Here is a 15119-nt window from a genome sequence, read left to right on the forward strand (position 1 = left end):
TTTTAGGATTTTTATTTAAAGGTCAAATGTTTTAATATTAAAAATTGGAAAACATGAACTATTTCAAGAAAAACAAAATTACACATGATTCTGTGATGCAAAGACAACTGTACTCACTGCTAAGATCTTGGCATATTCAAACTAAATCTTATTTTAAATTAATGAATATTATTATAACATTTTGATTATATAGCATAAAAGAGTAATAGTGTTTTAAAATTATATTTCCTAATACAAAAATACCATTCTTATGTTGAAAATCATGGATTTTCATAAAGATTTGTGAAAGAAAAGTTTTAAATGGCTCTAAATTTCACCATCAAAATGTAATGGGTAGAGCAGAAAGATAAGAAAATGGGGAAGGGTTGATCAATAATTATTGAGTTATGGTCAGAAGTAAAGGTATTCTTTTATTTTTATTATTATTATTATTAGTTAAATAATTAATTAATTTATTTGCATACTGGTGATTGAACTCAGCAGCACTCGATCACTGAGTCACAACCCCAGCTCTATTTAGTATTTTATTTAGAGGCAGGATCTCACTGAGTTGCTTAAAGTCTTGCTTTTGCTTCGAAGTTGTGATCCTCTTGTCTAAGCCTCCCAAGCTACTGGGATTACAAATATGCACCACCATGCCAGGCAGAAGTAATATTCTATTATGCTCTTGCATAGTAGGATGGCCATCAATAACTATTATGTACTTGAAGAAAGGATTCTGAATATTTTCACTATAAAGAAATGATACATGTAGGAGCAGATAGGTATGTTTGACCTGACTTAAGCATATACAATGCACTTTATATCAAAATATCCATACTACCCGTAACACACATAACTTTTATATCTTCTTGTATTAAATAAAGAAAAAAATAGCCAAATGCCATGCTTTTGGATTTTTACAGCATATTTATGCTTTTGTGACACTATTTGTTCTAATTTTCAGCATGATCATGCAGATTTTAAATTTATTTAACATCCCCTTCAGACCTTTCATACACGAAAAAAAGACGCTTGGTATCAGATGAATTCTAATAGATAGTTTATTAGTCATTCTATTTAAGAAACCTAATGGCCCAGATAATTCAATTTTGGGTTTGAAGCTACATATTTTTTTTTTTTTTTTTTTTTTTTTTTGGTGGTGCTGGGGATCGAACCCAGGGCTTTGTGCTTGTGAGGCGAACACTCTACCAACTGAGCTATATCCCCAGCACCCATATTTTCTTAACTTAAATTTTCATACTGCAACATGAGGCAATTAGAATGCCTTTTTTAAAACATATCTGGTTTTTACAGATGAGAAATGAACTTTTTATAACAATTTTCCTAGATTATTTTTTATGTGTTGAACAATATAATACAGTTTTAGTCATTTTGTTTGAATTTCTTATCAGATAAAGAAAGATATTCTCAATGAAGTATAGATTAAGAATTAAATTATAGGAAATATATTATTAAAACTGGGAAAAATCAGAACTAAAAGATGATCATTAATTGCAGGGATAATCTACTCCTATCAAGTGGAATTGATTTGACAGATCTCAATTTACTGAACTCATGTCCAAATCATGTAAGGAACATTTGTTAGTCATACAGGTGATCCCTTTTGAGTTTATATCTAGACTACTGTACTACTTTTTGGACATTGCCTAAATATTTTTGAGTCAAAACAGTTTTTTCCTAAGAATGTGGTAAATTTTTTTTATTGCTCTTTGGAATTTTACCAAGCAAATTAAATGTATTTTATAGAGCCATAAAAGCAAATAAGAAAAAATAAGCTAACATTTTGATGAACTGGTATGTGTATATTCAGAAATAAGGTTAAAGTAACAGAAACCCACAAATAAAGAAGCATTTTTACTCCTTCTGAAATTCTTTTCCATGAATGTCCATAAGATAGATTAGAGACAAGATAGGAGACAAGAGAAAAATCTCTTTCAAGGAGCAAGAACAAGAAAGAATAAATCAGTTAAGGCTGTGGCATGGGCACAAACACTAGACCATTTCCCAGAGATTATCTCACACATAATAAGAGTTTCATGCGGGGGATGAACCTCCATCCCTAGAATTCAGGCAAAGGCATATGTTTTTCTTTTGCATAAGCAAAAATCTACTACACCTAAAGGAGGAGCAGTAGGTCCCCTGGGCTTAGTATCCTCTGCACCAGTACAAAGTGGAGGTTTCATGCTGGTTAAGCAGGGGCAAAAGACTCACAGTCAAGACACAAAACCTACCAAAAACAAGGTGTGGCTGTCACAGGAAGGAGAAGGCAAAAGCTGAAAAACACCACCCCAATGTTTAAACACAGCTGGGAAATGAGAACAAAGGAACCTCCCAACCCACACCACAACCTTGGATTAAGATTAGAACCAGGGTTTTCAAGATGGCAGACTAGAGGGCGGCTGCATTTCATGTTGCTCCAGGATTCAGGATTCAAAAGAGGAGAAAGTGAGTAACTTGGGACCAACTCAAACCCGCCGGGTGAGTCTCTCCTGTTGGGGAGGCGTCCCGGATGGGGCGGTAGCCCTGGAACGCGGGGAACTTTGTGAAGTAGGGTTGCCTGGGAAGACACCCCTCCCACCGCTGGAGCGGTAAACACGGACCACTGGGAACTCTGCAGAGGAGGCTGCTCAGCACAGCGCTTGGTTTCAGAGTAAACCGCCGGGATTCGGCAGCTGCCCAGAGGACTTAGGCAGGCGATTAGGTGCAGAGCAGGGTCCCAGGTCCTAGGCAGCTTTTTGGTGGAAGAGCTGCAGAGACAAGCTGAGGGGAAGGAGCGAAGGTTCCAGGACTGCGGGCAGATTCTCTGAGGAGGGGCAACCTAAGGAGACTCGTCTGCGAAGGGTGAGGCTCACAGACCCAGGAGGTAGGTCCGGGCCCCTGGGAACGTTGCCTGGGAAGGCTGCCCTGCCTAGGCGGTAGTTGTGGACTGAGGGGAACCTCTAGGAGGGGAACTGACCAGCAAGACCTCCCCACCGGGTGAGTCCTCCCCGCCGGGTGAGGTTTTCCCACAAGGACGGTAAAACCAGAGACACAGGCCCAAACAGGCCTTGCCTCAGCCCGCAGCCTAGTTCCCCTTTGGATGACCATTAGTCAACAAGTGGAGGCACCTCTGCCCACTAGCAGGGAATATACCCCACCTGAAGACCACCACCCCTAGAGAGGCAGCTTCCTTGGGGAGCACCGCATTATCAACTTCCTCCAAGATTCAGACTACTGAAGGATAAGACAGGATACACTTGCAATCATCAGGGGCATTATAAGTCAATAGAGGAAATCTGCAACATCTCAGCGGTCCATTGATACCTGAATGACATGAGAAAACAAGGGAAGAAAATGCCTCAAACAAATCTGGATGTTACATCAATAAAATCCAATGACAACATGGCAGAAGAAATGTCAGAAAGGGAGTTCAGAATGTACATAATTAACATGATAAGGGAAGCAAACGATGAAATGAAAGAGCAAATGCAGGCATTGAATGAACACACCAATCGACAGTTAAAAGAGCAAATACAGGAAGCAAAAGAACATTTCAATAAAGAGTTAGAGATATTGAAAAAAAAACAAACAGAAATCCTTGAAATGAAGGAAACAATAAACCAAATTAAGAACTCCATAGAAAGCATAACCAATAGGATAGAACACCTGGAAGACAGAACCTCAGATATTGAAGACAAAATATTTAACCTTGAAAACAAAGTTGAACAAACAGAGAAGATGGTAAGAAATCATGAACAGAATCTCCAAGAACTATGGGATATCATGAAAAGGCCAAATGTGAGAATTATTGGGATTGAGGAAGGCTTAGAGAAACAAACCAAAGGAATGAACAATCTATTGAATGAAATAATATCAGAAAATTACCCAAATCTGAAGAATGAAATGGAAAATCAAATGCAAGAGGCTTATAGGACTCCAAATACACAAAATTACAAAAGACCCACACCAAGGCACATTATTATGAAAATACCTAACATACAAAATAAAGACAGAATTTTAAAGGCTGTGAGAGAAAAGCACTGAATTACATTCAGGGGGAAACCAATACAGATATCAGCAGATTTTTCAATCCAGACCTTAAAAGCTAGAAGGGCCTGGAATAACATTTTTCAAGCCCTAAAAGAAAATGGATGCCAACCAAGAATCTTATACCCAGCAAAACTTACCTTCAGATTTGACGATGTAATAAAATCCTTCCATGATAAACAAAAGCTAAAAGAATATACAAAAAGAAAGCCAGTATTACAGAACATTCTCAGCAAAATATTCCATGAGGAAGAGATGAAAAACAAAGAAGCAAATCAGCAAAGGGAGGAGCTATCCTAAAGGAACTCTCAAAGAAAGAGGAACCAAATCATGTCAAAAATAAACAAATAAATGAATAAAATTAGTCAAATGACTGGGAATACAAATCATATCTCAATAATAAAACTGAATATTAATGGCCTGAATTCATCAATCAAAAGACATAGACTGGCAGATTGGATAAAAAAGAAAGATCCAACAATATGTTGCCTGAAAGAGACTCATCTCAAAGAAAGAGATACCCATAGACTAAAGGTGAAAGGATGGGAAAAAACATACCATGCATATGGACCCAGCAAAAAAGCTGGGGTATCCATCCTCATTTCAGATAATGTGGACTTCAAGCCAAAGTTAGTCAGAAGGGATAAAGAAAAACATTTCATACTGCTTAAGGGAACCATAAATCAGCAAGACATAACAATCATAAATATCTATGCCCCAAACAGTGGCTCACCCATGTATGTCAAACAAATCATTCTCAATCTCAGAAACCAAATAGACCATAATACAATAATACTAGGTGATTTTAACACACCTCTCTCACCACTGGACAGATCTTCCAAACAAAAATTGAACAAAGAAACCATAGAACTCAATAACACAATCAATAATTTAGACTTAACAGACATTTATAGAATATACCATCCAACAAAGAGTGAATTCACTTTTTTCTCAGCAGCACATGGATCCTTCTCTAAAATAGACCATATATTATGCCACAAAGCTAATGTTAGCAAATACAAGAAGATAGAGACACTTCCTTGTATTTTATCAGATCATAATGGATTGAAACTAGAAATAAATGAAAGAGTAAAAAACAGAAATTACTCCAACACCTGGAGATTAAACAATATGCTATTATATGATGAATAGATAACAGAAGATATTAGGAAGGAAATTAAAAAAATTCTTAGAGGTAAATGAGAACAAAGAAACATCATATCAAAATCTCTGGGACACTATGCAAGCAGTACTTAGAGGAAAATTTAGTTCATGGAGCGCATTCAATAAAAGAAGTAAAACTCAACAAATAAACGACCTAACACTGCAGCTCAAAGCCCTAGAAAAAGAAGAACAGACCAACACCAAAAGTAGTAGAACACAGGAAATAGTTAAATTCAGAGCTGAAATCAACGAAATTGAAACAAAAGAAACAATACAAAAAATTGACAAAATAAATAGTTGGTTCTTTGAAAAAATAAACAAAATTGATAAACCTTTAGCCACACTAACAAAGAAAAGATGAGAGAAAACCCAAATCACCAAAATTCGGAATGAACAAGGAAATATCACAACAGACACGACTGAAATACAAAACATAATTATAAGCTATTTTGAAAATCTATACTCCAACAAAATAGAAAATTTCGAAGACATCAACAAGTTTCTAGAGACATATGAATTGCCTAAACTAAACGAGGAGGACATACACAATTTAAATAGACCAATTTCAAGTAATGAAATAGAAGAAGTCATCAAAAGCCTACCAACAAAGAAAAGTCCAGTACCTGATGGGTTCTCAGCCGAGTTCTACAAAACCTTTAAAGAAGAGCTCATTCCAATACTTTTCAAAGTATTCATGAAATAGAAGAGGAGGGAACTCTCCCAAACTCATTCTATGAAGCCAATAACACCCTGATACCTAAACTAGACAGAGACACATCGAGGAAAGAAAATTTTAGACCAATATCCTTAATGAACATCGATGCAAAAATTCTTAACAAAATTTTAGCAAATCGCATACAAAAACGTATTAAAAAGATAGTGCAACATGATCAAGTGGGTTTCATCCCAGGGATGCAAGGTTGGTTCAACATCAGGAAATCAATAAATGTAATTCACCATATCAACAGACTTAAAGTCAAGAATCACATGATTATTTCAATAGATGCAGAAAAAGCATTTGATAAAATACAGCACCCCTTCATGCTCAAAACACTAGAAAAAATAGGGATAGTGGGAACGTTCCTTAACATTGTAAAGGCCATCTACGCTAAGCCCATGGCCAATTCATTCTAAATGGTGAAAAACTGAAAGCATGCCCTCTAAAATCTGGAACAAGGTAGGGATGCCCTCTTTCACCACTCATATTCAATATCATCCTTGAAACTCTGCCAGAGCAATTAGACAGACCAAAGAAATTAAAGGGATACGAATAGGAAAAGAAGAACTCAAACTATCCCTATTTGCGGATGATATGATTATATACTTAGAGGAACCAGGAAATTCCACCAGTAAACTCTTCGAACTCATAAGTGAATTTAGTAAAGTAGCGGGATATAAGATCAATGCTCATAAATCTAATGCATTTTTATACATAGTGATGAATCTTCAAAAAGAGAAGTTAGGAAAACTACCCCATTCACAATAGCCTCGAAAAAAATAAAATACTTGGGAATCAATCTCACAAAAGAGGTGAAAGACCTCTGCAATGAGAACTATAGAACACTAAAGAAAGAAATTAAAGAACACCTTAGAAGACGGAAAGATCTCCCATGTTCTTGGATAGGCAGAATTAATATTGTCAAAATGGCCATACTACCTAAAGTGCTATACAGATTCAATGCAATTCAATTAAAATCCCAACAACGTAACTTACAGAAATAGAACAAGCAATCATGAAATTCATCTGGAAGAATAAGAAACCCAGAATAGCTAAAGCAATCCTTCGCAGGAAAAATGAAACAGGGGGTATTGCAATACCAGAACGTCAACTATACTACAAAGCATTAGTAACAAAAAGGGCATGGTATTGGTACCAAAATAGACAGGTAGATCAATGGTACAGAATAGAGGACACGGACACAAACCCAAATAAATATAATTTTCTCATACTAGACAAAGGTGCCAAAAATATGTAATGGAGAAAAGATAGCCTCTTCAACAAATGGTGCTGGGAAAATTGGAAATCCATATGCAACAGAATGAAACTTAACTCATATCTCTCACCGTGCACAAAACTAAACTCAAAATGGATTAAGGTCCTTGGAATCAGACCAGAGACCCTGCATCTTATAGAAGAAAAAGTAGGTCCAGATCTTCAACGTGTCGGCTTAGGACCAGACTTCCTCAACAGGACTCCCATAGCACAAGAAATAAAAGCAAGAATCAACAACTGGGATAGATTCAAACTAAAAAGCTTTCTCTCAGCAAAGGAAACTTATCAGCAATGCGAAGAAAGAGCCTACAGAGTGGGAGAATATCTTTGCCAATCATACTTCAGATAGAGCACTAATTTCCAGAATCTATAAAGAACTCAAAAAACTCAACACCAAGACTACAAATAACCCAATCGACAAATGGTCTAAGGAAATGAACAGACACTTCACAGAAGAAGACCTATAAGCAATTAACAAACATATGGAAAAATGTTCAACATCTCTAGTAATAAGAGAAATGCAAATCAAAACCACCCTAAGATTCCATCTCACCCCAATCAGAATGGCGATTATCAAGAATACAAGCAACAACAGGTGTTGGTGAGGATGTGGGGAAAAAGGTACACTCATACATTGCTGGTGGGGTTGCACATTAGTGCAGCCACTCTGGAAATTAGTATGGAGATTCCTTAGAAAACTTGGAATGGAACTACCATTTGACCCAGCTATCCCACTCCTTGGCCTATACCCAAAGGACTTACAATCAGCATACTACAGAGATTACAGCCACATCAATGTTCATTGCTGCTCAATTCACCATAGCCAGATTGTGGAACCAACCTAGATGCCCTTCAGTTGATGAATGGATAAAGAAACTGTGGCATATACATATACAATGGAATATTACTCAGCCATAAAAAATGACAAAATTATGGCATTTGCAGGCAAATGGATGAAATTGGAGAATATCATGCTAAGTGAGATAAGCCAATCTCAAAAAACCAAAGGAAGAATGATCTCGCTGATAAGTGGATGATGATACATAATGGGGCGTGGGAGGGGTTAGTTTTAGGGTTAGAGATAGGGTTAGGGAGGGGGGCAAGAATGGGGGAAGGAAGGACTGTATAGAGGGAAAAGAGGGATGGGAGGGGTTGGGGGGAAGGGAAACAATAACAGATGAATCAACCAACATTACCCTATGTAAATTTATGATTACACAAATGGTATGCTTTTACTCTATGTACAGAGAAACAACATGTATTCCATTTGTTTACAATAAAAAAAATTTCCAAATTAAAAAAAAAAAAAAAGATTAGAACCAAGGCACAAGTAAGAGCAGCATAACACTGCTGGAAGGAAAAGAGGGAGAGGAGGAGTCTATCCATGGCACAGGACTTCAGGGACCTTTAGCAGGGAAGGGTTTAACAAGAAGTAAGAGAACATTCCAGCACTTCAGGATCTATTTTAAGAATGAAGTGACTACATTCCATCAGGAGAAAATGTGAACTCTGTGACACAAGGAAAGTAATGACTTTTCCAAAACTAATTCCTGAATAGATTTACTCAACAGAAAAGGGAGTATGAGCATGTATCCTCATAAACTCCTGCTTACTTCAGTTCTTACAGTTTTACATATCTGGTATTCAATCAAATAAGACACAAATAGACTAAAAAAGAAAAGAAACACACCAGTCTTTCAAGTAAGAAAGAGTAACAGCACCAGATTCAGTTAACCTAGATATTGGAAATACCAGAAAGGAACTTGGATACAAGGCTGAAGAATACAATATAGAATTCAGAAGGAAGTGGAAAGCATGCCTGAACATGGGGAGATTCTCTACAGTGTTGAAAACTATAGAAAAGAATCTAATGGGAATGCTAAAGATTTCTACTTAAAATGATATCAAGAATTTATTCGATGAACTCATCAATAGGCTCACACAGATGAATCCATAACTTAAAATCAGGGCATGAAAAAGTATCCAAATTAAAAAACAAAGATAATATTAGTACGGGAGAAGGACCAGAGCAGAGATCCAAACACCATGAGAAAAACTGGATTGTCATTGTAGTCACAGAAAGGGAATAAAGAGGAAATGGGACTTCACAACTATTTGAAGATATTCAGTATTTATAGCAACATTTATTGAAAAATTTTTCTTTCTCCAAGTTTAAATTTTTGTCAAGAAGCAGTTGGGTGGAAATGTGAATTTATTTTTGACTCTGTATTCTGTTCAGTGATCTATGTGTGTTTTGATGGCAATACTATGTTTTACAATATATTTTGAAGCCAGTAGTGTGGTGCCTCTGGGTTTGTTCATTTTGCTTAAAATTTTTGGCTATTTGATTCTTTTGTGTTTCCATATGATATTAGACCTTTTTATTTTCTATTTCTGTGAAGAAGGCTTCTGCTATTTTGAAAGGGATTGTACTTAATCTGCAGATTGTTTGGGGTAGTATGGACATTTCTACAATACTCATTGTTAAGTAAGAGGAATATTTCAAAAATGGTTCTAGACTGGGCAAATATAGCAAAAAGTAGATGGTGGTTATCTAAAGCCAGGTTAGAGGAGAGTAATCAAAAATATCAACTAATTGTTATGAATTTCCCTTTTATGTGATAAAATGTTCTAAAATTGGTTGTGGTGCTGGTTGCACAACTCTGAACACTAAGAACCACTGGATTAAACACTTTAAATGGGTGATTATATTCAATTACATCTAAAAAAAACTGTTTAAAAGATAAATATTTGAAGTGAAAAGTTCGAGGAATATTCTAGTAAGAAAAACAATAAAAATAACAAAAACAAAGGGACAAACAAAAATGTTGGTCCTATAAATTCCAACTAGATAAACATGGTACATATTTATTACAAAGAATTAGTCAATTCGGATATTCACAAATACCAAAAATCAAAATACCAATAAACTGGCCAAACAATACAAGTTATTTACATGTCAATAGGAATCATTTCAATCTTCTTCATGTCTGTACAGTTTTTTATTTTTTGTGTTTGCTTAATTTAAGTCCATTATATAAAATCAAGGTGAACTTACTACAGTAATTATTATTGTTTTTATTATTGTTTCTAATCATATGACATGAGAATTCCAACATCTTCAGTTACTTAGATTTCGGGATTAAGAAAAATTGAGGAAATAACACTATATCCACTGTGCCAGGGTAGATAGCAATTTAACATTCTATTGTATTTGTTCAGTGTTAAAAACTAAATTTTCAGTAACTTTTATTTCTACAGAAGAAATGATGATATGTGTGCGTGATCAGTCTTGGAATATGTGTGCCTGTGCATAAAATTTTATTGTAAAATATTTCAAGGAACAATTACAGGGTTAAAAAGAGACCAGTATTTCCCAGATAGTTCAAGATGAAAACTGGTATGGCTAAATTTTAATAATTCATGGCAATTCTTCAGCGTAAATTTTTTTTTTCTTTTATCAGTGTTCTCTACTATTTTTTCCAACTATTATATCCCTAACATGTTTGCCAGAATAATTCAAATTATAATTACTATTATTTTACTCTTTAAATCCAGGTGCATGTCTCATAAAATATATATTTTTTTATTTAGGAAAATCATTCTAAACTCAGTCTATTATCAAATTTTTAAATGAAACAAGTTTAAATAGAAAACACAGAATGTGGGTGGATTTTTAGAAAGAAGAAAAATTCTAATATTTATAACAGAAAGAATATATGTAGTCTAGTCCTTCAAAATTTTTTAAATAATAAAATGCACAAAATTGGCTTCGTAGGTCTGAATATGACTTTATTTGGAGAGTGATTATATATAGCCTGAGGGAGCTATTCCTTCAGTCATCTCTATTTTCACACAGTGATTAATGTACTGTCTTTCATAAAAATCTTTTAAAATAAATTGATAAATAACATACTTAATAACTATGACTCTTTTAAAATTACACTGATAATCATTATCTTGTTGCTAAAATAGAAGCAAAGAATTTTTTTCAATAAGCAGATTTAAAATTAGATTGAGAGTTTATGGATTTTAGTGAAAATGAATAAGTAGGTATTTGCTAAATAAATGTATACATACATATATGATACATGTAAATTTGAACATGGACATCTTTCTATGCTGTTTAGTATGAATAGACAAATTTAAATTCTGAAACCATGATATTTGCAATAAATTTTGTATATGTGTTTGTAAATATACAAGCTGTTTTGAATATATGCATGTGATTTCATATCAACATGTATTTTAAATTAAAAATGTTTACATGGAATTACAGTCTAAGAATGTGTTCGTCAATAGGTGTCACTAGAGTAAAGCAAAAAAAGTTAGTTTTATTTATTTATTTATTTTTTTTAAAGATTCAACTTCTGGAATAACATCTAATGGAAATAAGTAGGAGCATTTTATTAGATTCTGACCCCCATTTTTTAAGGAGATATAACTCAAATATTCAAGTCCACCCCAAGTTTATACCAGGATGAAATACACATAGGGTATAGACTTAAATCGGTGTGATTTTTTTCTTTGTTCTCCACCCCCAAAGCAAGGGGGAAAAAAAAAAAAAAAATCAAGTGCTAATTTTTGCTGACTCGACAGACTTGTGAGGAAAGCTGGATTTCTTCCTAACAGTCAAGTCTACTGAAATTGTTGTAAGGAAACTGCTATTCTAGGAATCTGTATTTTCTTCTCAAACAGGCGAGGTCTTAAAGCAAAAGTGAAACCCTAACATGAAAGGATTGCTACCTCCCCTTTTTTTTCTTTTCTTTCTTATTTTTATTTTTCCTTGTTTTGGGTATGCTGGGGATCTAACCCATTGCTTTAAACATGCTAGGCAAGCACTCTACCACTGAGTTACATACCCAGTCCTAAAGTGACCTCAAAAAGTTGTTTCTTGCTTATAACAGACCCTCTGCTACCCATACATTCTGAAGTCACTGCAGCTCGAAAACTTGAACTTCAAAACTTAGGTGTGAGGAACATAGTTTTTCTCTCTGATTTATTACTTGCACTTCACTTGCAACATTTTGGTGGGTTTTAAACTTTTAAGTGTTTATACTTAAATTAGAATTACCCAGGGTGCTAGTGTAACCAGAAAGCTATTACCAATTAAAAAAAAATACTTACTTAAAAAGTTCGTTTCTGTCAATGGCTCTGTTGGTTTGGGGATCAATTGCGTAGACAGTCAGGTCACATTTGCTGTAATCTTCTAGAGAAAAGGCATCCCCATGCCGGCGAGCACCAATGGACTCTACCACCACCTTGGCACCAGGAATTTGATCCTGAACATAGCGGTCCAAAATCCTATAAATCAAACGAAGTACAAACATGACATTATGATGGGTTTACTAGGGGAAAAAAAATCACCCTCAACTTGAAATGACATTTAGGAAATGAAAAATGATGACAGCCTGGTTTTCACTAATATTTACTGAATATGAACCCTTGAAGGAAAGAAAAGAAAAAAAAAAAAACAACAATTTTTTCACCTCCCAACAAATTTTTTAACTCCCAATGATGCTAAAAGTCAAATAAGGTAGAAAAAGGTCACCAACCATGTCCTATTTAAGTCTAGATTTTTGAATTTATGATTCCATTTAAGCTTTTATGTGGCACATGGGAAAGGCCAAATATGTTGTACAAATAAAACTGTCTCTGCTTTAAAGGAGTCAAGGGGGTCTTTCGTCTCCTGTCATCACATAGTCAATGTCATAAATTATACCTTCCACCTATGTCTGCAATACCTGGCAGAGCTATATGCTAAGGTAGAGGATGAGGATATCTGATTTCTTAAGGGTGCAAAGATCCTGAGGGCATTATAGCAATGAGAAAATGTGGACATATTTTGCATGGTAAGTTTACAAGGTTAAGATAAAAATATTTCATGCAAACATAAGAAGCTATTTAGGAGAACATGATCATCTGAAAGATATACCATGCCATATTGGAATAAGTAATAATAAATAGAAAAAACAGATATAATATTAATAGGTAACTTTCTGAAAATTGCAAGTCTTCCAATTGGATAGCTTGATTTTAATTGAGAATACAATTTACTACCAGATAAAGTATGCTTTCCATTTTTCTACAAATGACAATTTCCTTATTATTTCCTTGTTTTCTTATTAAAAACTTTATATTACTAACTCTTGTAGATTAATATTGGAATGTATAACCGTATGTGAAAAATACGTTTAAATTGCCTATAGGTTCAATGCTCCTTTTGGAGTCCAACTGTGAAGTATTTTCTTGGGTGGATAACATATTCTAAAATCCTCTTTTGCTTAAGACATCAAATTGACCTATTTTCTGCTCTGTTAAAAATAAACTTCCTTAAGAGTTTGACATGTGCTTGGTTTGTCTTTATTACAAGAACAATCAGGATATTAAACTTTGGAGGAAGTGGCTGTGCCAGTGTATGCCAGGGGACGCTGCCAATGCTAGTGAGATGCTCTGTCCATTTGTTTTCACATTTTTATAGAGAAGTTCAGTTGAAGGCTGTTCATTCTCCTCCTTTCTCACCACCCCACACTCATGACCTTTCCACTTTGCAGAAATTTTTCTGATGAGATTCTTGCAGAAGAATAAAAAATGCAAATGGGAGTAATAGCACTGAAGAGCACAAAGTTTAGTCTCATTTTCACCTTTTACATATCAACGACAGCATATTAGACAAATAATTGTAAGCTCTTAAAGTCTGTTTCCTTAAGTACAAAATGAGAACTTCATCCTTACCTGAAGTTTTGTGTGACTTAAGTGAACTAAAGCTTTTATACAAATCTTTACTTATTTTTTTTCACATAGGAAGTGTTCCACAAGTTATGATCGTTAATCTTATGATTGTTGCTATTAATTTGAGTCTAGTGTTTGCATTAACAGGCTTCTTCCTTGAATCTAAGTGAATGTATTTAACTTGTAGAAATATTAGAAAACCTTATTTCTCAGTGGTACAATTGGTTCAGAAATCAAAACCAAACAAATGTGAGTACACAGTTAAAAACATTGTAGAATGTGGGCTAGCTGTCTCATTGCTTCAGCTTAATAATTTGTATCTTCTGCAGTTCCTTTTGGTGTGATTTGATATCTTTGAAGGAAATTCCACATGTATATGTGGATTAACTGTGCACTATCCTACAATGAAGAAACATTTCTATTGAGCCTGTATCTTCAACTGTATTTCAATGCAATACTGCAGAATCATGTTACTAAAAAATTAGATATAGAATGAAATATTGCTGTACTAATTCCTTTATGATTTCAGAGGATCATAAGTCAATGAAGTCTATAATAAATGGTATCATTTCAAAAATGCCATGTCTTCTCCCTGAACATATTTTTCTTAGACTCTTAGAGATCTTTTCAAATGAATATATCCTATGATAAAGAAGAATGTGTCTCAATTCAAATTCTTCCTAAAGTTTTTCTCACAGAAACCTGAATTTAATACTTTTTTATAAGAACACATTTCGTAAAAATCTGCCTTCCACCTACCATCTGTATCTATTTATTAAGCATCTTCTACATCTATCTTCATTACATATATTGCATATATGTAATTTTATTATATATATAGTACATATACACATACATATGTGGATATATATATATATACATATATAAATATATTTAGAGAGAGATAGTATGAAATGGTGTTTATCTAATCTATTATATTTATATCTCTACCAACAAATTAAAAGAGATGTCTATAAAGATGTTTATACAATGTTAATAATACTTAGGATAAGATGGTATGATTGAGTTTAATTTTTGTGATTCTTCTTATTTTGTTTGAATTACTTATAGTAGGTATAATAAAAATAACATAATCATAATTTACAAAAACATTTCTTTAATTCTCCATCTCCTCTCTCTCAACTTCTTGAGAAAAAAAATCTTTATATAAGTCCATATGTTTAGAACTGAAAAATGTAAA

General features: G+C 34.3%; 1 protein-coding gene across 1 annotated transcript in view; it reads right to left on the reverse strand.

Annotated features, from left to right (window-relative positions):
• Positions 1 to 15119, reverse strand: part of Pcdh15 (protocadherin related 15) — a 942952-nt gene that overhangs the window by 23084 nt on the left and 904749 nt on the right. Inside the window, 1 exon segment of the mRNA XM_047552806.1 lies at positions 12314 to 12490. Within this exon segment, the coding sequence (XP_047408762.1) occupies positions 12314 to 12490 (177 nt within the window).

The sequence above is a fragment of the Sciurus carolinensis genome, chromosome 5, assembly GCF_902686445.1.
Source record: "Sciurus carolinensis chromosome 5, mSciCar1.2, whole genome shotgun sequence".
NCBI lineage: Eukaryota > Metazoa > Chordata > Mammalia > Rodentia > Sciuridae > Sciurus > Sciurus carolinensis.